The sequence below is a fragment of the Heterodontus francisci genome, chromosome 2 (assembly GCF_036365525.1).
Source record: "Heterodontus francisci isolate sHetFra1 chromosome 2, sHetFra1.hap1, whole genome shotgun sequence".
Classification (NCBI taxonomy): domain Eukaryota; kingdom Metazoa; phylum Chordata; class Chondrichthyes; order Heterodontiformes; family Heterodontidae; genus Heterodontus; species Heterodontus francisci.
Genome location: NC_090372.1, coordinates 137,189,358 through 137,216,007, shown reverse-complemented (window position 1 = coordinate 137,216,007; position 26,650 = coordinate 137,189,358). Strand labels below are relative to the sequence as shown.

General features: G+C 45.4%; 1 protein-coding gene across 1 annotated transcript in view; it reads left to right on the top strand.

Moving 5' to 3' along the window:
- The window catches only part of LOC137380783 (adenylate cyclase type 1-like), a 430,168-nt gene that overhangs the window by 375,171 nt on the left and 28,347 nt on the right, over positions 1–26,650 (top strand). Inside the window, exons 16-18 of the mRNA XM_068053137.1 lie at positions 448–564; positions 24,712–24,858; positions 24,980–25,078. Of these exons, the coding sequence (XP_067909238.1) occupies positions 448–564; positions 24,712–24,858; positions 24,980–25,078 (363 nt within the window). The remainder of the gene's footprint in view (positions 1–447; positions 565–24,711; positions 24,859–24,979; positions 25,079–26,650) is intronic.

Below are 26,650 nucleotides of genomic sequence, written 5' to 3'. Positions count from 1 at the left end.
TGTAAATCCAGTCTTATTTTGTGAGGTATGCAGGTTAACACTGTCCCTTCCCTAAACTTATAAATCCCAAATTTAAATCAGTCTAGGGAATTTGCTGGCTGCTTTATTCGTTAAGTTATGTGCCACTTATATTTAGAATGATAGGGGTTCAATATAAATTGCCATAATCTTGGTGGAAGTTCAACAGAAATACATATTTACATGCATAAAAGGACAAAAATTATGGCGGCAGAGCAGAATAAGCCCAAAGGAAATTCATTGTAAATGCAGGAAATTCCCCATCCCACAAAAGAATTCTTACAGCTCATTAAAGCAGCAGTCTAATAAAGACATAATCGCTTTCCTCCACGTATTTCTCAGATACAATGTTTGTCTCATTTGTTATTATGAATACTTTGTCATAAGTCAATGGAGCCATGAACACATATAATGTATTTCCTCTTTCAGGCTGAAGAAGAGAGAGATGACATGGAACGGGTAAAGCTCGACAACAAACGGATTCTCTTCAATTTACTTCCAGCCCATGTTGCACAGCATTTTTTGCTGTCCAATCCACGAAACATGGTGAGACAACCCTTATTATTAAAATCTTTTGCCACTTCAACAAATGACTTCTTTGAAATTTAGGCAATTTTTCATCTCACTGAACATAACAGACGTATAATATTAACTACCAGCACATGATGTTTTATTAAACTGAATCATGGTATTGTTCTGAGTAAGAATACTGCTTTTGTTGGTAAAGAATATTCCTTATTTTGAATTTATTTTTAAATGTTGTTCACAAAGTATAAGGCAATGATAATATGTTCAGCTGGAAACAGAAACTGTTGGAGCTCATTTTGTTTTGAGTTACCAAAAACACCACTAAATATATTGGATAGTAGGAGAGAGTTTATCGAAATAACATATCCAATTGTTGTCAAGCGTATTGAGTGATAAGAATTTGAAACTTAATTTAAGGGATTATGCAGAGAGTTAAATTTTAGAATCAAGTCATTAGCTTTGCCCAGTTCCTCAATGAGTCTTTATGCATTCAGATGGCCTGCTATTTTTAGCAGTATAATCCCTGGATTTACAGCGAGAGAGCTCAGTTTCAAAACCAGCCTTGATACAGTTGCTAACCCTCTCATGGGTGAGTTTTGACCAGCTCTTGAATAAGCAACTACATCAAGCACCTTGCTACAGTCACCTTGTTATATATTTTTTTAAATATCAGGTAGTGTGATTTCATAGATGTCATTTCATAAATGTATATGTGCACGGTTTTTGGTCCCAGATGGCTCCTGGGCTGGAAGCTCCCTAGGAAGCTCCCTTGCTGTTCAACTCTATCCATGGCCATCTGCTCCCATCCCTAACGTTTTCTCCCCCAATCTGCCCTCTTAAACTGTTTAAATTCCCCTGGCTCTTTAAATCAGTTCATTTTAGCCCTATCTAAAAGTTAACAGTTAGTTTAGTGTATGTTACCTGGGCCCACTGCCCTCCCCCAGCCACACCTGCTCTTTGTTTTCTCAATGAAATTGATCCGGATGAAATTGACGAGCACAGCTGCCGATACTTCAATCTCCGATCCTGCTGTCTTCACAGTCCAGAGTGTCTGCAGCCACGGCATGCGGTAAGTCCATTGAGGTGAAGAAGGAGCTGCGGGACCCGAGAGAAGTCCTGTGAAAAGGTGCCCCGAACACCCAAAACATCCACGAACGGCACCCCCGGCCGCAACTTCAAAGCGCCCGCGGGAGATGGCTCGGAGAGCATCTGCAGCGCACTGTCGGCAATGCTGCATGCCTTTATTTAAACCACTGCAGAAAAAAAAAACCCTTAGCAAATGTAATCACCTCTAAGTCTGCCAAATGATGCTTCACCTCCCGAAGGACGTGGATGAGCTTTCCGGACGTCGATGGTGGGCACTGAGGAAATGGCTTATTACCTGCACCAGATTCCACCCCCCCTTTACCCCCCTTCCACCCCCCCCCCACCCCCGTCCCCTTCCCTGCTCCACCCTCTCAGCTCACCCCCTCACAACCCCGTCCCAGCCCACCCCCCCCTCGCACCATCTTCACCCCGCACCCCCTTCCCCTGCACCCCCCCCCACCCCCTCCCTCTACCCCTCCCCCTTGCATCCCCTCCTCCCACCGGCACCATCCTACACCTGTGTAGGGGCCCCAACAACCCCACTGCCTTGTGGGCGTCTCGGGAGAGACCAAGGCTAAGGGAGTAAACCCTAACAGAAAATCCGGAGCGGAACCCCGTAGGCGGTCATGTGTCACCTTTGGCATGTTTCCGGCAGTTCCTGCAGCCATACTGGTGCCAAACGTCGTGTCCTGCACTCCTTTGGACCCCACCAGAAAGGCCGAGAGGGGGGTTTTGACGACTGGGCAACTCTCAACCTCCATAAATTTGCCCAGGCATGCGCCATGGAGAGGTCACTCCATAGTTGCCTCACAGCGACTAAAACAACACGGAAGGCAGCAGTTACGGGTTATAAGTCCAGATAAATTGGCGTAGAAACTGGGCGCCACGGGTTGCCTTTGTCGGTGGGAGAGGTCATTGCACCTCACTGGACAGCTACCGCCCGCCTCAAACCGTGCAGCCCCCGGTCAATAAGGTTCTGTCCCGCCACAGTCTGCCTGCTTCAATGGGTGCTTGGAGCTCAGGGTCATTGCCCGAAAGGTGGACTGATACACCGCACCAAACAACATGAAAAAAGGAAAGAAGGTACCAGCCCTTCGCTTTGCAAGCTGGAACGTCAGAACTATGTGTCCTGGCCTGTCGGAAGACCTTACACAAATCAACGATTCTCGGAAGACCGCCATCATTAACAACGAGCTCAGTAGATTCAATGTGGACATTGCAGCACTTCAGGAGACTCGCCTCCCCGCGAGTGGCTCTCTAGCAGAGCAAGACTACACCTTCTTCTGGCAGGGCAGGGATCCTGAAGAACCAAGACAGCATGGAGTGGGCTTCGCCATCAGAAACTCCTTGCTCAGCATGATAGAGCCTCCCTCAAATGGCTCGGAACGCATACTGTCCATCCGACTGCTCACCACCTCTGGTCCAGTACACCTACTCAGCATCTATGCTCCAACACTCTGCTCCGCACCTGAAGCTAAAGACCAGTTCTATGAACAACTCCATAACATCATTAGCAGCATCCCCAACACCGAACACCTATTCCTGCTGGGGGACTTTAATGCCAGGGTTGGGGCCGACCATGACTCATGGCCCTCCTGCCTTGGGCGCTATGGCGTTGGAAGGATGAATGAGAACGGGCAGAGACTGCTTGAGTTGTGTACCTATCATAACCTCTGCATCACCAACTCGTTCTTTCACACTAAACCCTGTCACCAGGTTTCATGGAGGCACCCAAGATCACGTCGTTGGCACCAGCTAGACCTCATTGTCACAAGGCGAGCCGCCTTAAACAGTGTTCAAATCACACGCAGCTTCCACAGTGCGGACTGCGACACCGACCACTCCCTGGTGTGCAGCAAGGTTAGACTCAGACCAAAGAAGTTGCATCATTCCAAGCAGAAGGGCCACCCGCGCATCAACACGAGCAGAATTTCTCACCCACAGCTGTTACAAAAATTTCTAAATTCACTTGTAACAGCCCTTCAAAACACTCCCACAGGGGATGCTGAGACCAAGTGGGCCCACATCAGAGACGCCATCTATGAGTCAGCTTTGACCACCTACGGCAAAAGTGCGAAGAGAAATGCAGACTGGTTTCAATCTCATAATGAAGAGCTGGAACCTGTCATAGCCGCTAAGCGCATTGCACTTTTGAACTACAAGAAAGCCCCCAGCGATTTAACATCCGCAGCACTTAAAGCAGCCAGAAGTACTGCACAAAGAACAGCTAGGCGTTGCGCAAACGACTACTGGCAACACCTATGCAGTCATATTCAGCTGGCCTCAGACACTGGAAACATCAGAGGAATGTATGATGGCATGAAGAGAGCTCTTGGGCCAACCATCAAGAAGATCACCCCCCTCAAATCTAAATCGGGGGACATAATCACTGACCAACGCAAACAGATGGACCGCTGGGTTGAGCACTACCTAGAACTGTACTCCAGGGAGAATGCTGTCACTGAGACTGCCCTCAATGCAGCCCAGCCTCTACCAGTCATGGATGAGCTGGACATACAGCCAACCAAATCGGAACTCAGTGATGCCATTGATTCCCTAGCCAGCGGAAAAGCCCCTGGGAAGGACAGCATTACCCCTGAAATAATCAAGAGTGCCAAGCCTGCTATACTCTCAGCACTACATGAACTGCTATGCCTGTGCTGGGACGAGGGAGCAGTACCCCAGGACATGCGCGATGCCAACATCATCACCCTCTATAAAAACAAAGGTGACCGCGGTGACTGCAACAACTACCGTGGAATCTCCCTGCTCAGCATAGTGGGGAAAGTCTTTGCTCGAGTCGCTCTGAACAGGCTCCAGAAGCTGGCCGAGCGCGTCTACCCTGAGGCACAGTGTGGCTTTCGTGCAGAGAGATCGACTATTGACATGCTGTTCTCCCTTCATCAGATACAGGAGAAATGCCGTGAACAACAGATGCCCCTCTACATTGCTTTCATTGATCTCACCAAAGCCTTTGACCTCGTCAGCAGACGTGGTCTCTTCAGACTACTAGAAAAGATCGGATGTCCACCAAAGCTACTAAGTATCATCACCTCATTCCATGACAATATGAAAGGCACAATTCAACATGGTGGCTCCTCATCAGAGCCCTTTCCTATCCTGAGTGGTGTGAAACAGGGCTGTGTTCTCGCACCCACACTTTTTGGGATTTTCTTCTCCCTGCTGCTTTCACATGCGTTCAAATCCTCTGAAGAAGGAATTTTCCTCCACACAAGATCAGGGGGCAGGTTGTTCAACCTTGCCCGTCTAAGAGCGAAGTCCAAAGTACGGAAAGTCCTCATCAGAGAACTCCTCTTTGCTGACGATGCTGCTTTAACATCTCACACTGAAGAATGCCTGCAGAGTCTCATCGACAGGTTTGCGTCTGCCTGCAATGAATTTGGCCTAACCATCAGCCTCAAGAAAACGAACATCATGGGGCAGGATGTCAGAAATGCTCCATCCATCAATATTGGCGACCACGCTCTGGAAGTGGTTCAAGAGTTCACCTACCTAGGCTCAACTATCACCAGTAACCTGTCTCTAGATGCAGAAATCAACAAGCGCATGGGTAAGGCTTCCACTGCTATGTCCAGACTGGCCAAGAGAGTGTGGGAAAATGGCGCACTGACACGGAACACAAAAGTCCGAGTGTATCAGGCCTGTGTCCTCAGTACCTTGCTCTACGGCAGCGAGGCCTGGACAACGTATGCCAGCCAAGAGCGACGTCTCAATTCATTCCATCTTCGCTGCCTTCGGAGAATACTTGGCATCAGGTGGCAGGACTATATCTCCAACACAGAAGTCCTTGAAGCGGCCAACACCCCCAGCTTATACACACTACTGAGTCAGCGGCGCTTGAGATGGCTTGGCCATGTGAGCCGCATGGAAGATGGCAGGATCCCCAAAGACACATTGTACAGCGAGCTCGCCACTGGTATCAGACCCACCGGCCGTCCATGTCTCCGTTATAAAGACGTCTGCAAACGTGACATGAAATCGTGTGACATTGATCACAAGTCGTGGGAGTCAGTTGCCAGCATTCGCCAGAGCTGGCGGGCAGCCATAAAGACAGGGCTAAATTGTGGCGAGTCGAAGAGACTTAGTAGTTGGCAGGAAAAAAGACAGAGGCGCAAGGGGAGAGCCAACTGTGCAACAGCCCCAACAAACAAATTTCTCTGCAGCACCTGTGGAAGAGCCTGTCACTCCAGAATTGGCCTTTATAGCCACTCCAGGCGCTGCTTCACAAACCACTGACCACCTCCAGGCGCGTATCCATTGTCTCTCGAGATAAGGAGGCCCAAAAGAAAAAAAAAAGAAAGAATATGTGCACTGTTTATACTATATTATGTGAAATTTCAATTAAAATTGTATAATCTTCTGTGATCCTCAAAATCTAATATACAAATGGACCTGATTCTTTCAAGAGCAAATAAGCCATGAAGGTATCCCTGTTTCTGACATTACTCACAACATTTAAATAATGTTTTTCAGCTATTTCTTCCAATTCAAGCTTTTTCTTCTCACTACAGTTACCTCACAAGGGATATTATTTAAAAAAAAACAACTGTTCACATTACAAACCATTAGAATAGGTAAAGCTATGACTTTGCCCTCTTCATAATGGAGAAATTATTCATTAATGCTATTAACTATTGTCAACAGCGGAAAAACTGAATAGAATCACAGAATCAGAATCACAGAATAATACAGTGCAGAAGAAGCCCTTCGGCCCATCGAGTCTGCACCGATGCATTAAAGACACCTGACCTGTCTCCCTAATCCCATTTGCCTGCACTTGGCCCATAGCCTTGAATGTTATGACATGCCAAGTGCTCATCCAGGTACTTTTTAAAGGATGTGAGACAACCCGCCTCTACCACCCTCCCAGGCAGTGCATTCCAGACTGTCACCACCCTCTGGGTAAAAAAGACCTTCCTCAAATCCCCCTTAAACCTCCTGCCCCTCACCTTAAACTTGTGTCCCCTCGTAACTGACCCTTCAACAAAGGGGAACAGCTGCTCCCTATCCACCCTGTCCATGCCCCTCATAATCTTGTACACCTCGATCAGGCCACCCCTCAGTCTTCTCTGCTCCAGCGAAAACACTGATCCTACACCCCACATAGTCATCTATGTCGTTTATATAAATGACAAACAATAGGGGACCCAGCACAGACCCCTGTGGTACACCACTGGACACTGGCCTCCAGTCACTAAAACAGCCATCTGTCATCACTCTCTGTCTCCTACAGCTAAGCCAATTTTGAATCCACCTTATCAAGTTACCTTGTATCCCATGTGCATTTGCTTTCTTGATAAGTCTCCCATGTGGGGCCTTGTCAAAGGCTTTGCTGAAATCCATGTAAACTACATCAGCTGCACTACCCTCATCTACATACCTGGTCACATGCTCAAAAAATTCAATCAAATTTGTTAGGCATGACCTCCCTCTGACAAAGCCATGCTGAATATTCCTAATCAAATTTTGCCCCTCCAAGTGGAGATAGATTCTCTCCTTCAGAATTTTCTCCAATAGTTTCCCTACCACTGACGTGAGACTCACCGGTCTGTAGTTCCCTGGCTTATCTCTACAACCTTTCTTAAGTTGTGGGACCACATTAGCTGTTCTCCAGTCCTCTGGCACCTCCCCCGTGGCCAGAGAGGAATTAAAAATTTGGGTCAGAGCCCCTGCAATCTGCACTCTTGCCTCCCACAGCATCCTGGGACGCAAATCGTCCTAACGTGGAGATTTGTCCACTTTTAAGCCTGCCAAAACCTCCAATACCTTGTCACTCCCTATGACAATTTGCTCAAGAACCTCACAGTCTCTCTCTCTGAGTTCCATATCTACATCCTCATTCTCTTGGGTGAAGACAGATGTGAAGTATTCGTTCAACACCCTACCAATGTCCTCTGGCTCCACCCACAGATTTCCCCCTTGGTCCCTAATGGGTCCTACTCTTTCCCTGGTTATCCTCTTCCCATTGATATACTTATAGAATATCTTGGGATTTTCCCTACTTTTACCAGCCAGAGCTTTCTCATATCCCCTCTTTGCTCTCCTAATTGCTTTCTTAATCTCCATCCTATACTTTCTGTACTCCACTAATGCTTCCATTGATTTGCTCTCCTTGTATTTGCTAAAAGCCTCTCTTTTCCTTCTCATCATACCCTGAATGTTTCTGGTCATCCATGGTTCTCTGGGCTTGTTGCTCCTACCTAGTACCCTAGAGGGAACATGTTGGTCCTGTACCCTCCCCATTTCCTTTTTGCATGCCCCCCACTACTCTTCTGTAGATTTCCTGACAAGTAACTCTTTCCAATCTACCTTGGCCAGATCCTGCCTTATTTTACTGAAATTCGCTCTCCCCCAATACCCCGGGATATTGAGCTGCCAATCCTGCCCCTCCCTCAACCATGTCTCCGTGATGGCTACTATATCACAATTCCACATCTCAATCCTTGCCCTTAACTCATCCGTTTTACCTGTAATACTCCTGGCATTAAAGTAGAGGCCATCCATCCTGGTCTTCCTCCCTTGAAACTTACTTCCGCTGTATTCCCTCTGACTTGTTTGCTTTCCTGTGTTTAGCTGTTCTACTAGGAGTCTGTCCCCTCCCCCTGCCAAATTAGTTTAAACTCCTCCCAACAGCACTAGCAAACCCACCATCAAGGATGTTAGTCCCCCTCTGGTTCAGATGTAGACCGTCCCACTTGTACAGGTCCCACCTTCCTCAGAAACAGTCCCAGTGGTCCAGGAATCTAAAACCCTCCCGCCTGCACCAACTCTTAAGCCACGCATTCACCTGTGCTATTCTCCTACTTCTATACTCGCTACCACGTGGCACTGGGAGTATTCCAGAGATTACAACCTGAGAGGTCCTGCTTTTTAGTCTACTGCCTAACTCCCTGCATTCTTGATGCAAGACCTCATCGCTCTTTCTACCTATGTCATTGGTACCAACATGTATCATGACCTCTGCCTTATCACCCTCCCCCTTCAGGATGCCCTGCAGCCGTTCAGTGACATCCCGGACCCTGGCACCAGGGAGGCAACACACCATCCTGGAGTCACGTTAACGGCCACAGTAGCGCCTACCTGTTCCTCTGACTATAGAATCCCCTATAACTATTGCTCTTCCTCTCTTTCCCCCTTCCTGTGCAGACAGGCTGCTTGTGGTGCCAGAAGCTTGGCTCTGTCCACACTCCCTGGAGGAACCAGCCTCATCAGCCTCCAAAATGGAATACCGATTTGCAAGCGGGACCCCAGGGGACTCCTGAATTACCTGCCTGTTTCTCTTGGACTGCCTGGTGGTCACCCATTCCCTTCCTTCCTCAAGTCCCTTCAGCTGCGGTGTGACCACCTCTCTAAACGTGCTATCCACGATGCTTTCAGACTCTCAGATGCTCCACAGTGTTTCCAGCCACCATTCCAGCTCTGAAACCCGAGCTTCCAGGAGCTGCAGCTGGACACACTTCCTGCACACATGCTGGTCCTGAGGACTGGAGATGTTCCTGGATTCCCACATGCAGCGAGAGGAGCAAACCACGGCTTTAAGCTCTCCTGCCATGACTAAACCCTTTACATTTAAAACTTTTAATTTAAATAGATCTGTCCAATAAATGTTTGAAATCACACACCGATGTTTTCTGAAGTGAATCAGAAATATGGTGAAATAATTATTTATAAATGTATTTTTTACTTAATTTTACATATATGTATATATATACACACATATATATATATATATATATACACATATATATATACACATATATATATATATACACATATATGTATGTATATACATATATATATATATATATAAAAAAGGGGAGATGAAAAGATGAACTGGTCCATCCAGCCTGTCCCATTTGGTATGGTACAACCACATGCACTGTTGACCCACCCCAACCGACATTGGATACACATTAGACCAATTTAGGAAAAATTTTGGCAAATTTCTCTCTCAGCCTCAGACAATCAGATAACTGCAGAAGGTTGCATTAATATTTTAATCTTTACTAATCATGCCTACTGTCTGTAGCTTGAGATGTCCTGTACTCCTAAAAGTGTATCCAGCTTCCTTTTGAAGGCCTTTCGTGAATCCGTACTCCATTAAGTTCCAGAGTTGATGACTAAGCAAAAAGTATTATCTGGTGTCTAAACTAACTTATCTTATTTTGCAATGATACCCATCAGTCCAGCCCTCTCTGCCTATCTACCAATCCACTGGGAGAATGAATGAATTAAAACAAACCTTATTTCAACCTAATTTTTAAAGACTTCAGTCATGTGCTCTTGAAGTCTGTACTACTATATAATAAAAGTCACAGTCTGTCCTGACAATGAAGACTTGGCATCAATCTGGTGGTACTCCTCTGAACCTTTTCCAGTTCCTCACTCTCCCCCACTATACGAATGGACTAAAATTGGGCACAGAAATTAAGATCAATATCTTATAAATGTAAAGTATTGCCTCAGCTATCATTCTAATGCCCTATTGCCTTCTCTACAGCCTCACTACACTGATAATGGACTCTCAGGGCTGGATTTTATGCAGCAGGCAGGGCTCCCGGCACTGGGCTGAAAAGTTGGGAAAACCCCGCCTCTGCATTTTTTCTGACCCCCGGAGCGATCCTGCAGTCTTTTGGGGTCAAGGTTTAAGGAGACAGGATCCCTGTCCTTTTAAACACTTAATTGCAATGGGGACCCATCCCCAAGAGCTGCTGGCCAGTCACAGGGCCAGCAGCTTAACGGCATCGGCAGCGCCACCGTGGGTGATGGCCACTGCTGGTACTGCAGAGGCCTCGGACCCAGGTCCAGTGTTGGAACCCAGACCTGAGGTAGGTGAGGCAGGGTTGCCGGGGCTGATCTGGAAAGCCCCGGTGAGGGGGTTTGGAGGGATGGGCGTTCGGTCCAGGAGGAGGAGGGTCCCAGGGGGACAGTCGTTCCTGGGTGGAAAGGGGTGTCCTCCGTGGGCCATGAATTACCCACGAAGGAGGGATCCCCTACCCCAAAGCCAGCAGGGAGGGTGCCTCATTTCCAAGCTATAGAAAGCTATCTCTATACCAAGGGCCATTCTCCCAGTGGACTTAAATCAGCCTGCAATCGATTTATTTCATCCCAAATCCTAAATTCTGCACAAATCTTTGTGTGAAAAACACATTTAAGGGGGTGAATTTAAATTCCCCAAAAACCTGTTGGTTGGGGTTGGGTGAGATGTTAAAATTTTTTAAAATCTCAATCCTGACCCCAGTCTACCTCCATCCCACCACTATTTAAATATTTTACTCCTTACCACTCAGTTTTTCAGTGCGAGGAGTGCTGTTTTGGCTCCCAAATGGTGTCCAAGGCGCTCATGCACACTTATGGTGCAAGGCACGCTTGATGCCACTTTGATGAGTGATGAAGCATGGATGCAGGGAGCAACCACTGGAAGTATGCAGAGTAGGCAGATCGTGATGCCAATCCGCATGTAACGATGAATTGGCACCGTGCTGCCATGTTGGAGTTCAACTCTCCAGCCAATGCCATCCCTTAACCTCATACAACTGAACACATGTTCAGCAGCAGGTAGGAGCTCCCACCACACCTATTTAAAAGGATCATCAACTATTTACAGGTTAGTTAATAAATGATTTCTACTGGCTGTTGCTGCAACTGTGGAAGTATTTGGTGGTCACTGAATGTTCTTTGTAGTTATGAATGTCTACAGGGAGTGGTATGACGTGCTGAAAGACTTTGTTGTGGCTTCAAGGATTCTGCACAAACCACTTGCTCTTAGACATGGGTGCAATACTTTGCATCACCCTTGGACTACAGCATGTCATGCAGACCCCAAGTACCAAGAATGAGGCATATTAATTTTGTCAGATGAACATTGATTTTAAACTGTTGCTGGAGTGAAGAAATGACTTGTTTGAAGGTCACCAGATACTGGGCTGGAAGGACATTTGCGTGCTAAGAGACGCTGCTTGTGGAGACAAAGGACTATTCCCTGATCCAATTAACCCAAATGGATTTTGATCACCAGACATTGAAGGTGTAAGGAAGTGCATTCCAGGGCCTGCTAAGGTCATACAATCCACAAACCTCACAGGAGAGACTGTTCCAAATAAGGAACTAGTCACATGACTAACCTGTTGGGCAACCTGTGTTTTTTTGAATTGTGCCACACAGAAAGGAACAGAAGCTGTGAGTGCAACTGAAGCTGGAACAAGGATGCCTCTCACTCACTTGCTTCCTGCCAAGCCGTTGGATCCACGGAAGACACGTACACCACAAGAGTGAAAAGACTCCTACATTGGAACAAGTTGAAGCGTGAACTGGGCCCCAACGAATAGCAGGACTCACCGGCAACCAAAGACTCCACATTAAACTTAAAGGACTGTAACTACCAGATATTACCTCAAATGTTTCCCCTTTATTCCTTCTACTTTTTCTGTCTCTATCTGCTTGTATGTTTATCACGTATGCATGCTAGCATGGTCGTGTTGTGTATTCGTAGTCATTAACCGGATTAGAGTTTAAGATTAATAAACTTCCACCTTTCTTGTTTAAATCTAAGGAAACCTGTCTGATTTCTTTGCCTTACAATTGGAGCAGTGAACAAGGATTCACTGAAGGGCAAGCTAAAAACAGTGTTTTAAAATTAAACCCTGTTACGGTTAAACCAGGCAAAGGCTGAGAGGGAACCCCTAGACCCCTTCTCACCTGGTCTTAACAAGCATAACAGGGAGAATGAGCAGAAGTGACACAAAAGCAGAAGCTGCTGGAAGATGGAGGAGGGGGAGAAAGGCTCTCAGCAAGAGGTCCCAGCAATTCTTCTACCTGAACTTCAGTGAGGAACAGTGTGCTGTGCTTCACTAAGGACATCCTCACTGATACCTGCCACCTGCTGCAGCCTCACTTGCAACCTCAGAGCAGGGAGAAGATGGCATTGCCAGTGGCTGTGATCATGAAATTTTATGTCTCAGGCTGTTTCCAGGCTGGAACAGGCAGTATTTGCAACATCTCGCAGTTTGCCGTCCACTGTTGAATAAGAGAGATCACTGAGGCTCTATATTCCAAGGATATGAATCTATTTAATTTGCTTTTGTTAGAGAAAAACAGTGTTACGACCAGGTGAGAAAGAGGCCTAGGGGTTCCCTCTCAGCCTTTGCCTGGTTAACACTGTGTTTTTAGCTTCCCCTCAGTGAATCGTTGTTCATTGCTCCAATTGTAAGGCAAAGAAATCAATCAAACAGGTTTTCTCAGATTTAAACAAGAAAAGTGAAAGTTTATTAATCTTAAACTCTAATTCGGTTTACGACTACGAATATGCGACACGATCACACTAGCATGCATACGCAATAAACACACACACAGATAGAATAAGAAAAAGTAGGAAGAATAAAGGGGGAAAGTGTGAGGCAATAACTAGGTGTATTTACAGTCCTTTGAGTTTAATGTGGAGTCTTTAATTACCGGTAAGTCTTACTGTTCATTGGGGCCCAGTGCACACTCTAACTTGTTTCAATGTAGGAGTCTTTTCTCTCTTGAGGTTTAAGCGACTTCAGTGGGTCCAGAGGTTTGTGAGAAAGCGAGAGAGAGTCAGCCAGGAGAGAGGCTCTCTTGTTCCAGGTTCAGTTATAATCTACAGTCTGTCTTCAAACTGTCCTGTGAGCACAATTCAAAACTCCAAGTTGGCCAGCAGATTAGTCATATGACTAACCCCTTATTTGGGAACAACCGCTCCTGCGGTTTGTAGATTTCATAGTTCTCGGTGTGGAGGAGCGGGGGGAGGGAGGGGGGTATCGTGCTGTCTCTTACACGTTACAAGATGTGGATCACCATTGACCAGACCAATCTCTGTTAACTGAATCAGTGAGTAGTGCTTTTGTCTCTCCAAGCACTTTCGCTTAGTATGCAAATGTTCTCCAGCCAAATGTCTGGTGATCTCTTTAAAAAAAGTAATTTCTTCACTCCAGCAACAGTTTAAAATTAATGTTCATATGACAAAATTAATATGCCTCATTCTTGGCAGGTGGGGGTCTACACGACAGCAGACATAGCAACAATGGGCGGCACAGTGGTTAGCACCGCAGCCTTACAGCTCCAGCGACCCAGGTTCAATTCTGGGTACTGCCTGTGTGGAGTTTGCAAGTTCTCCCTGTGTTTGCGTGGGTTTCCTCCGGGTGCTCCGGTTTCTTCCCACATGCCAAAGACTTGCAGGTTGGTAGGTAAATTGGCCATTCCAAATTGCCCCTAGCATAGGTAGGTGGTAGGGAAATATAGAGACAGGTGGGGATGTGGTAGGAATATGGGATTAGTGTAGGATTAGTATAAATGGGTGGTTGACGGTCGGCACAGACTCGGTGGGCCGAAGGGCCTGTTTCAGTGCTGTATCTCTAAACTAAAAAAACTAAACAATGCAGCTTGGGGAGGACTACAGTCTTCCCCATGATGCAGCATGCCACTGACTGTACACACGCTGCTTTGCGGGCACTGCATGTCAGCTCTGAGATATACCACAACCGGAAGGGATTCCACTCCCTCAGCATCAAGCTGGTGAATGAGCACACACAGCACATCATACAGACTAATGCCTGGTATCCTGACAACAGTGATGATGCTTTCATTCTGTGGCAGCCCACCATGCCATCTATATTTGCAGACAACGACAAACCAGAGGTGGCTACTGGGCAACAAGGGCTATCTGCTGACCACAAACCAGATGACTCCAGTACGCAACTCATGCACACACAGGGCTGAATTTCTGGAAATAGGCGCCGTTCCCATGTGTCATATGGGAGGCGAGACACCAAGTATGTTGTCAGATGACTCCCGAGCAGGTGCCCACCCTTGCTGATAGATGACCCTCTCATCCAGCAGTAAAATAAAAGCAAAATACTGAGGATGCTGAAAATTTGAAATAAAAACAGATCGTGCTGGAAATACTCAACAGGTCAGGGAGCATCTGTGGAGAGAGAAACAGAGTTAACATTTCAGGTCTGTGACCTTTCATCAGAACTCTGATGACCCTGACCTCACTTGCAGAGCTCCAGAGAGTCCGACTCCCCCTCCTCCCTTGCAGAGCTCCCAAGACCCCGACCCACCTTGCAGAACTCCAGAGAGCCCGACCTACCTTGCAGAGCTTAAGAGACCCTGACACCCCTTCCCCCCCACCCCCCACCTTGCAGAACTACCGAGACTCTGACCCCTCTTGCAGAGCGCACAGCAACAGTCAGAAAATGGCCACTGCACCCCCCTCTTCCCCTATGCAGCACTGTTCATGGCTGCCTATCTGTCATGGCACTGGAGCCTCTTACCTCAGTGCAGCCAGCTTTTAATGGTCGTGAACCGGAAGACACGTGATTGCCACCTGTCATCCAATAAATCACAAACCCACCATTAAATTGAGGTGAGTTCGATGCTAACAGATTACAATCAGCTGCTCAGCAATTTAAATTAGATTCCTGTTGCGTTGGTGCTTTCCCTCCGCTGACAAAATCTGGAACCAACATCACGACTCTGGATTTCCGGGCGGACAGTTCCGACACGATTCTCTGTCCCTTCACTCCATAGTTCCCTCTTTAAACGCCTGCATTAAATACTGTCTATGGGTACATGCATATAATGAAAGCAATGCTGCAACACACAATGTGATTGAGCATACCAGTGGTTTGCTTAAACAATGCTTCCACTGCCTGGGCCGCACTGGAGGAGCCCTGCAGTACTCAGCAGAGCAATTGTCAAGATTTGTAGTGGTCTGCTACATGCTAAATAACCTTGCTATCATGAGGGGACAGTCCAGGCCACCAGCTATATGGCAACCAACTGAGGAGAAGACAAATGGAGGAGGCAACCGACACAGCCCCTTTCTGGCTGGTCTGTCCATGATTGATATATCTGACTGTAATATCTTTGAAAAAAACTCCAGTCCCCAGTGACAAACTATTCTACACCTTACCTTCCCTCTGTTACTGACCATCACAACATCTGCTTGGCCGCAATACAAAAATAAAAGCCAACCAAAAATAAACTGTCCAAACACAAATTGATAAATGAAATCATGCTAAATTACATGCAAATGTCAACTAATCACCCATACACATTCTCTTACTTCCTCTTTTCCATATGCCTTGGCCTATGCAGGGCTACCCCAGTGGAAAGCTGCTGACTTTCAGTGGAGGAGAGTGTAGAAGACTTTGCAGGATGACCTCAAGCAGCTCTGGTATTAGAAGGGCTGACTTCAGATTTCGCCATTTTGGCATGGGCAGAAGTCTGGGCTGGCTGGCTGACAGGCAACAGCAACAACTGGTGGAGTGGCAGTGATAGGAGAACAAATAACGCCATCCTGAGAGAAAACAACAGGTTCATGCCCTACAATGCTACTGCCACTGTCCCAGGGCAGTGCCTCAGCAATCCTAGTAACCTGTTGGAGGACAGATTGCTGGACTGCTGTGACACCTTGCAAATCCCTTTGGACACTATTATTTGCAGCCATAATGGCAGCAGACTGAGCCTGCATGGCAATAAGCTATGCCTATCCCCAAATGATTAGGTGCTGCCACATCCAGTTATGCAACAACTTGTCTTGCTGGAGAGAGTAAAGTGTTTCAGTGCGTGTGGTGCAATCTGTTTGGGTGATGTGCCTATCATAGTTAAATAACTAGCAGTGTGTATAAGCTGTGAGATGTGGGTGTAAGGCTTGCAGCAGTGCTAAGTGTGTGAGGGTGAGGTGAAGCTGTGAATATTAGGAATGAGTTGTGATTGATTGAAATTGTTGCTGGGTGAGCTGGGTGTAGTGGATTGAGCAGTGTGTGAAATTTGTAATGCAATTAGTAAGATATGGCATTTGAAGACACATTCACTGACCTTGACCACTCATGAAATCATTGAATTTTTTGCGTCACTGCATCCAGGTCTCAGTATCACTCACCATGCGAGGAGTCCAAAATGGGAAACAGCATTCCAAATGAGGCCTCACCAAGGTCTTGCAGAGGAAAAAATAGTCTTCTTTGCCTCATAGTCAATTGTCCTATAAATGCACCCCAACAACCTAATCGCTTTAGCTAATGCCATGAAGCAATAAAGATTTATGTATTAGAAACCTCAGAGTGGAGCTGCAGCAGTTCAAGAAGGCAGTTCACCACCACCTTCTCACGGGCAATTAGGGATGGGCAATAAATGCTGGCCTGGCCAGCGATGCCCACATCCCCTGAATGAATAAAAAAAGATTGCTTTCATTTTCCACCATTTTTTATGTGTTTTCCCGAAGGTGTATGTACACTGAACATTTGTCTTGCCTGAATGTATAACACTTCACTTATCCAATTAAACACCATTTACCAGTCATGAGCGCAGTCCCCCAATACATCAAGATCCACCTGAAGCAGTTGAGCATCACGTACATTCCTAACACTTGCACAAATCTTAGTATCATCCGTATATTTGCAGATCGTGCTCCCAAGACCTAGATCTAATAAGAATAGTAAAGAACAATGGCCCCTACACTGATCCCTGCAGGATACCATCTACAAAAAGATGAAAATCCATCAATAACTATTTTCTGCCCATGTCCTTCCAGCCAGTTCTCAATCCAGCTCAATACATTACCACTAATACTTTGATCTTGTAAAGAAGCCTCTTGCACGGTATATTGTCAAAACCTCTTTTGGAAGTCTAAGTGGATGATGTCTCATTCACCATCTTGGTGACTTCTTCAAAAAAAAACAGATTTGTAAGACATGACCTGTTTTTGAAGCCATGTTGGGTGCCCTAATATATATCCCTCTATCCAACTAATCATATTGCATCCCTAATGATTCCCTCAAGCAACTTTCCTATTACTGAGCTCAAATAATCAGCCAGTGGTTACATAGGTTTATCTTGTTTTTTTAAAGAAATGGAACTTCATAATTTTGACCACCTCCATTAAATTTCCCCTTAACTTTCTCTACTCTAAGAAGAACAACCCATCTTCTCTAGTCTGACTACGTAACTGAAGTCCCTGGCACCATTCTAGTAAACCCTCTCTAAAGCCTTGACACAGTCGTCTCAGTGGCAATTAGGGATGGGCAATAAATGCTGCCCTTGCCAGTCATACCCACATCCCATGAATGAATTGGTGCTGAGAATTGGGCACAATGCTACAGCTGGGGCCTAACCAGTGATTTTTAAAGGTTTCGCATAATATCCTTACTTTTGTCTCTATTGCTTCTGTTTATAAAACTAAGGATTCTGTATGGTTTTTAAACAGCCTTCTTGACTTGCCCTGCAATCTTCAAACATTTATGTATATATGCCCATTATTCCTGCATCCTTGTTAAAATTGTACCATTTTGTTCATGTGTCAGTTGTGGCTTAGTTGGTAATACCCTTGCCTCTGAGTTGTGGGTTCAAGTCTCATTCGAGAAACTTGAGCATAATACTCCAGGCTGACATTCCAGTGGAGTACTGAAGGAGTGCTGCACCATCGGAAGTACCGTCTTTTGGGCGAGACATTACAAACAGACGAATTAGGAGCAGGAATAGGCCACTGGGCCCCTTGAGCCTGCTCCGCCATTCAATAACATCATGGCCGATCTGATTGTAACCTCGACTCCACATTCCCACCTACCCCCGATAACCTTTCAGCCCCTTGCTTATCAAGAATCTATCTACTTCTTCGTTAAAAATATTTAAAGACTCTGCTTCCATTGCCTTTCGAGGAAGAGAGTTCCAAAGACTTTTTTTTTTGTTCATGGAATGTGAATGTCGCTGGCTAGGCCAGCATTTAACGCTCATCTGTAATTGCCCTTCAGAAGGTGGTGGTGAGCTGCCTTCTTGAACCACTGCAGTCCATGTGGGGTAGGTAAATGGAGTTACATGTTAGGAAGGGAGTTCCAGGATTTTGACTCATGACTCTCAGAGAAAATATTTCTCCGCAACTCTGTCTTAAATGGACGACCCATTATTTTTAAATACTGACCCCTAGTTCGAGATTCTCCCACATGGGGAAACATCCTTTCCACATCCACTTTGTCAAGACCCCTCAGGATCTTATCTGTTTCAATCAACTCGCCTCTTACTCTTCTAAACTCCAACAAATACAGGCCTTGCCAGTCCAACCTTTCCTCATATTTCAACCTGCCTATTGCAGGTATCAGTCTAGTAAACCTTCTCTGAACTGCTTCCAACGCGTTTACATCCTTCCTTAAATAAGGAGACCAATACAGTACTCCAGATGTGGTCTCACCAATGCCCTGTATAACTGAAGCATAATCTCCCTACTTTTGTATTCAATTCCCCTTGCAATAAATCATAACATTCTATTAGCTTTCCTCATTACTTGTTGAACCTGCAGAGTAAACCTTTGCGATTCATGCACCAGGACACCCAGATCCCTCTGCACCTCAGAGCTCTACAATCTCTCACCATTTAGATAATATGCTTCTTTTTTATTCTTCCTGCCAAAATGAACAATTTCACATTTTCCCACATTATTTGCTAGATCTTTGCTCACTCACTTAACCTATCTATATCCCTTTGTAGCCTCCATATGACCTCTACACAACTTACTTTCCTACCTATCTTTGTGTCATCAGCAAATTTAGCAACCATACCTTCGGTCCCTTCATCCAAGTCATTTAAATAATATGTAAAAAGTTGAGGCCCCAGCACTGATCCCTGTGGCACACAACTCATTACATCTTGCCAACTGGAAAATGACCCATTTATACCTATTCTGTTTCCTGTTAGCTAGCTAATCTTCTATCCATGCCAATATGTTACCCCCTATACCTTGAGGTTTTTTTTTACACAATAGCCTTTGATGTAGCACCTTATCTACTGGAAATTAAGTACAGTGCATCCACCAGTTCCCCTAAATCCACAGCACATATTACTTCTTCAAAGAACTGAACATTAAACCAAGGCTCTGTATGCTCACGGGGAGGCGGCAGCGTCGTGATAATGTCACTGGACTAGTAATTATGAGACCTAGGCAATGCTCTGGGGACATGGGTTCGAATCCCACCATGGCAGATGGTGAAATTTGAATTCCATTAATAAAAAATCTGGAATTGAAAAACTAGTCTAATGGTGACCATGCAATCATTATCAGTTGTTGCAAAAACCCATCTGGTTCATTAATGTCCTTTAGGGAAGGAAACCTGTTGTCCCTACCTGGTCTGGCCTACATGTGACTCTAGTCTCTTAAATGCCTTTTGATATGGTGAGCAAACCACTCAGTTGTATCAAACCACTACAAAGTATATTGGTACACCCCAAGGACTGCAGTGGTTCAAGAAGGCAGCTCACCACCACCTTCTCAAGGGCAATTAGGAATGGACAATAAATGCTGGCATAGCCAGTGAATGAATAAAAAAATCTCTCAGGTGGATGTAAAAGATCCCATGGCACGATTTCAAAGGACAGGGGAGTTATCCCCAGTGCCTTGGGCAGTGTACAGGAAGCACCTCAAAGCACTGGAGTCATTTCATCAAAGCTGCCTGCGGAAGATCCCTCATGTTGGACTGAATTTTACATGCTGCGGGGAGAGGCCCGCCTCGATCGGCGACGTCGAGATGGGCCCGTCGCATTTTACCGGCGGTGGTGGGACCTCGGTGCGGCCACCACCCCACCCCCCCCGCCAAACGGCGGTGGCACCACAATTAGCATATGGTAATGCTTACTTACCAATGCGGATTATGCATCCCGCCGCCCCACCACCGATACTGCCGGATTTTTTGTTGAATGGGCAGCTGTCAGGTGTCGTCCCGTTCACGATCTAAAAAGCCGGCGGGTCCTCACACTGCATTCCGGAAGGGGGGGGCGGGAATATGCAGGGGTCTCACTCTGAATTCTGAAAGGGAGGGGGTCTGAGATTACTGGAGGGAAAAGGGAGGTAACGTGTACCATCCCTCTGTTAACGGTGCATGCTCTGTGTTTGTAAGGGGGCAATGGCACACTAGGCACCCTGTGTATGGGGAGGGTGCCAGAAAGGTCAGGAGCATTAAGGTGTTATGGATAGAGGGGGCAATCGATTCAGCTGGTAGGATCTTGATGTGGTCATATTGTGCCACTCTGAGTGTTGGCCAAGATGGGCAACGCCATGGCACACCACATAGTTGATCCAAGAAAGCAGCTGGTGTACCTGTCAACACCAATCTATGCCCTGTTAGGAACCTTGGAATACAAGCAGGGTTCAACTTTATTTATCACATGGAAATAGGTATAGCTCATCCTACATTGTGTGATCCTCTGCACATGAGGATTCGTATGCGCCAGAGGCAATGCAAACAGGCAGGTGTGATCTACATAGAGGCCCCTGATTGTGAGCAGCAGCCCCAAGGGGAGCTCGCCATTACAGTTGCCGTGCATCTACAGGCCCCACATGACATGCCATCAGAAGTCAGGGCACCAGTGTCAGAGGAAATATTGCAAATAGAGAGGGTGGTGACAATGCTCTGTGCCCTGCTCAAGGATGACCTGCAGCCCATGGACTTTGGTGGACATCCCATGCCTTTGTTCGTCATAGTGACAGCAGTTCTCAAGCCTGACGCCTCTGCAGCCTTTTAGGGGTCCAGCTTTGTGGGGGCACAAAGTCAGCAGTGCACCGCTGCATCAGGGAGGTCACCAATACCCTGCACCGGAGGGCCAGTGAGGATGTCCGCTTCAGGACGGACTCTCACAGCCAGGCCCAGAGGGCCATTGGTTCTGGCACCATTGCCGGAGAACCATAGGTTATAATGTTCATAGACTGCACTCATGTGGCCATCAGGCCTACTGGCAGGCTACCACCTGCAGACGTCACCATTAAAGGAGCCCTCTCAATCTAGGTGAAACTGGTATGTGAACACCACAGTTGCTTGCAGCGAATGTGTGACCGCTTCTCAGGCAGCTGCCATGACACCTGGATCTTGCGCCAGTCCCAGCTGCCACTGCTGTTCACTGAATTGGCTCAGATGGAGGGGTGACTTCTTGGAGATATCCTTTGCAGATATGGCTCCCGATACCAGTGAGAGACTCCACCACTGCTGCAGAGGAGAGATACAACGCCAGCCACTGAGCTACATGAGCCACCATTGAGCAAGAGATCGGCATGCTGAAAGAGTGCCTCCAATGCCTGTATGGATAGGGAGATGCCCTGTACTACAGGTCAAAAAGGCCAGCTCCTTTCTTTGCTGATCTGCACAACTATGCACCCAATAGGCCTGGCATGATGAGGAGAGACTCAATAAGATTCCTCCTCGGACTTGAGGATGCTGAGGACCTACAATATGAAAGGCACATGGGAAAGCAGATGGCACCCAGGCTCTGCACGCAGGGCTAGCAGCGAGATAGGGATGTCCGGCGGTGGCTTATCAGACAAAGGCTGTCTGCTCCATAGGAACCGACATGAGCTGTGCAAGCCACACATCACCCTCACTCATCTGCTGTGCACCAGTCCACATCTGCAGCAACCTTTTAGAGGCAGCAGCTGTCTGAGCCAATGTCCATGTCACTGCATCCGTGGAGATGCTCATGTGTAATGGTGGCATGGCAATGATGTTTTATTGCATACATTGGCTCTTCTGAAGGGCCAACGGTGCAAAGGGATGTGATATTGGCACTACATGCTGACACACATCATTCGCACAGAGAAAAGGACACACATGTTCGTGAGGAACATTTAGTGAAAGAGGTATTTACATTGCTGTGACAACCGTGCATTCCCATTTGTGTCAGTGTGTTCTCTGTAAACCTTTGTAATACCTTTTATGGTGTATTTAAGTCCCACATCCTGGAATGTGCATATTTAAGATTATTCACCCAGGTGCAGCACACCTACAAGAAGGAATGTTACACTTGAGTGGGAGACGAGGATCACAACTTCACAGGACACAGCAGAGTAAGTATGTGGCAGCAAAGCGGAAAGTGCTGGGGTCACTCGGCAGGTCAAGCAGCATCTGTGGAGAGAGAAGCAGAGTTAACTTTCAGGTCTGTGGATTTGACAAGTTAACTCTGCTCCTCTCTCCACAGATGCTGCCTGACCTGCTGGATTACTGCAGCACTCTCTGCTTTGCTGCCAGATTGACATCAGCCCCACTCTTCAGCAGTCAGGTAAGTATTCTTTGACAGCTGTCAGGAAGAGGGTGCTGGGCTGCTCAAAATAGGGCCCCAGCACCTGCGGCACAACTGTCAAAGGGTTCCTCACTGCACCGAATATCCTGCCTCTCCCCACGTAATATCTGGGCGGTGGGAGAGGCTCGGTGCAGTGATGCTAATGAGCCCCCGTGCGTAATATCGCGAATGGCGGCACCCCAATAAAATTCAGCCCATTAAGTGAGTGGACAGGTGCACCAACGTCAGTGTCCTCTCACAAGCAGGTACCACAAGCATCGAGGCTATGATTATCCGCCATCAGGTTCATTGGGTTGGTCATATAGTTCAGATATCAGACACAGGCCTCCCAAAGTAGTTCATTTTCTCGCAGCTCAGTCAGGGCAGATGCACCAGAGGAGGACAAAAGAAGCACTTCAAAGATGTGCTGAAAGCCAACATGAAGAAATACAACATTGACATCCTGGACCGACCCAGATGGAGGCAGAGTCTTTGGGAAAGATCCCAGAATTTTGAGACCCATTGATGACAAAATGAAGAGGAAAAGTGAGAACAGCAAAAGGAACAAGTCATAACCCCTGGCCAATATTTCTCCCTCATTCAACATCACTAAAAAAAAAACAGATTATCTGGTCATCATAATGTTGCTGTTTGTGGGAGCTTGCTGTGTGTACATTGGCTGCTATAGTCAACAGTGACTGTACTTCAAAAGTACTTCATTGGCTTTTACACGCTTTAGGAAATTTCAAAGTCATGAAAAGTCTTTTTCTTTTCTCCTCAATCTTCTTATCAAATTACATCACTTTACATTTCTCTGCACTAAATTGCATTTGCCATGTGTCTGCCCATTTCACCAGTCTGTCTATGTCCACCTCATGTCCATGACTATTCTCCTCATTTGTTTACTACATTTCCAAGTTTAGTGTCATCTGCAAACTTTGAAAATATACCCTAGTCCAGCTCATTGATATATATCAAATAGAGTAGTGGTCCTAGTACAGACCTCTGGAGGACACCACTGTGTACTCCCCACCAGTCTGAAAAACAACCATTCACCACTACTGTCTGCTTTCTATCCCTTAGGCAGTTTTACATTCACGGCGACACTATCCTTTTAATCACATGGACTTCAAGTTGCTAATAAGTATGGTACTTTAGTAAATGCCTTTTGAAAATTCATATACACAACATGCATTACCTTCATCAATCTTCCCTTGTTACTTCATCAAAAAACTCAAGTTAGTCAAACACAATTTGTCTTTAACAATTCCTTTCTGGCTGGCATTCTTTAATCCATATTTTTTCAAGTGACAGTTAATTTTGTCACAGATTATTGTCTCTGAAAGTTTCCCCACCACCAACATTAGGCTGACTGGCCCAGAGTTACTGAGTTTCCCCCTCCCCTCTTTTTGTTTGAATAGGGTTGCAATATTTGGGTTTTTCAACAGTATAGCATGGCATGGTTAATACTTGGTGAGAACAGGCTAGTACTATTACAGTAAAAGAAGAAATAAAATATGTTCAGATTTGTTTTATCCAAGGTAAAGAAATACTTGAATATTGAATATTTCATGTTGATATCTGAAGAATTATTGTAACTCTGAGTACCTCTACTGGAGCAATGCAGTAAATACAATGCTCCTATGGACTAATATCCATATTGTCTCCCTTATCTTTGGCAAGTTACCTGATGGTTCGAGAAGGAAAGACATGAGAAAGATCACTTTCTTATACTAATGTAGTATACTTCTTAATTAATTAAATAGGATACAGCATAGTCAGAACACATTCAGCTGTCCACAGCAATACAGAAAAGGGTACAAGGACAGGAATTGCACACAGCAGATTTCTTCTGAACATTTTAGACTGTCAGACAAAATTCCTCTCTGTGATATTCATAATTTGTGCTAAGTCTAGTCTGTGTCTAGGAGGGGACACTCCCTCCTTCTCAACTACCTGTTTGATTCAATGTGACACTTAACCTCCATATGTTGTTCATTGCAGGACCTCTACTACCAGTCATATTCACAAGTGGGTGTGATGTTTGCCTCAATTCCCAATTTTAATGACTTTTATATTGAACTAGATGGTAATAACATGGGAGTTGAATGCTTGCGCCTCTTGAATGAAATAATAGCTGACTTTGACGAGGTACATTTAATTTTATGTTAACCATACTAAATGATAAAAGTCTTGATTTATGAAATGTTTGAACAATGCTCTTTTTTATAATTCTTGTAAATGTGCTTACATCTTTCTTTTGGTGCAAAAGTTAATGGACAAGGAATGCTATAAGGACATAGAGAAAATCAAAACAATTGGCAGCACTTATATGGGAGCTGTTGGACTCGTACCTACAACTGGAATGAAGGTGAGCAATTGGGTTTTAAGTTTTCTAGTTAATGGTGATACATTTTTTCCAAGCACACACAGAAAAAACAACCAATCAAGCAGTTGCATCTCCTATTCCATAAATATAAGGATAAACCAAAAATACCTCAGAGCAATGGAAGAAATGTTGATTACAAACAAATGTAAACTAACCCTGATCTAGTTTCTCAATGTTATAACACAGCAAGTTGGACATCCCTTTCCTGTTTGGTTTGTAAAGGCAGACTTTACTATTGCTGTAATTGCAGTTATACCAAGTGCAGTTCTCCAATGTTCACAGGCAGAATCAACTGAACAGCCATGAGTAATACTAAGGGTGCTGTACGTTTACCCATTTATAAATGGTTATCATTGAGTCTCGATATCATTCAGGTTTCAGCTTTCCAAACGTCAGCTGCTTTGAGTGGAGACTGTACTTCCAGATTTGCATACACTTTATTTTCATGCCGATAGTTTCCTACGTAGGACTATATTGCATTATTTAGTGGCGTAAAAATGTTATTGTAAGGTTGGAAAGTAATACCTGCATATGCATAGACAAAAGTATTATTCAAAATGTGACATATTACAGATATCCAAGGTATTGGTCATCTACTTTAGAATTGTACAACAAAGGCAGATAGAAATACGAAATGCTGGAAACAGTCAGCGAGCGGGTCAGACACCATCCATCAAGAGAACACAAGCTGACCTTTTACATGTGGAATTCTTTTTCAGGTCTGGAAGATATGGCAAATGAACAACATTTAAAAAGGAATAAGAAAAGGGGGAAAAAAGATGCAGTGATCTGACAAACAGAAGAAAAGAAATAGAATGACCTGCAAAGTGCTGTGATAAAGAACAGGAGATGGTTAAATGGCAAAATGATTTGTGCATGGAGTCCATTTAACCATCGTTGGTTCTCCACCTAAGCAGGTGACTTTATAGGTCATTCTATTCCACTACCCTCACCCCACCCTATGTGTGGTCCTTGTTATTTTTTTGACCCTTTGCATTTTTTAAATGTTGTGCATCTGTAATATCTTCCCGTTTTGAGGAAGGGTTCCACACTGGAAACCTCAGCTTGTGTTCTCTCAACAGATGCTGCCTGAGCCATTCCACCATTTTCTGTTTTGTTTCAGATTTCCAGCATCTTCAGTATTTTGTTTCTTGTTCATATTATGAAGGAAGAATTATCCTTCATGGTGACATACAAACATTCTACATCGTCACAAGAAACAAATTAAAAACAGTCCTGAGAAGCAATGGTGCAAGCACGCAAATCACCTTATTAAAACCGGATACAGATATACTCTGGCACTCACATATGTTAGCAACCTGGCAATTCTCTCTATTATTTAGAAATTTATAGGAAGCTATAGCTAGTTCCAACAAGTCATTAGCAACTCAGAACTAGAAAAGAGAAGATCACAAGTCAGTCAAGTGGTCATTAGAGACTAAATTAAAGCAATTCTACAACCTTAATTACTAATAGTAAATATCTTGTTCACCTAAGTAATATTCAATAGTTTATATTGAGGCTGGAATTTTTCTGTTGTTAGATGGGAGCCAT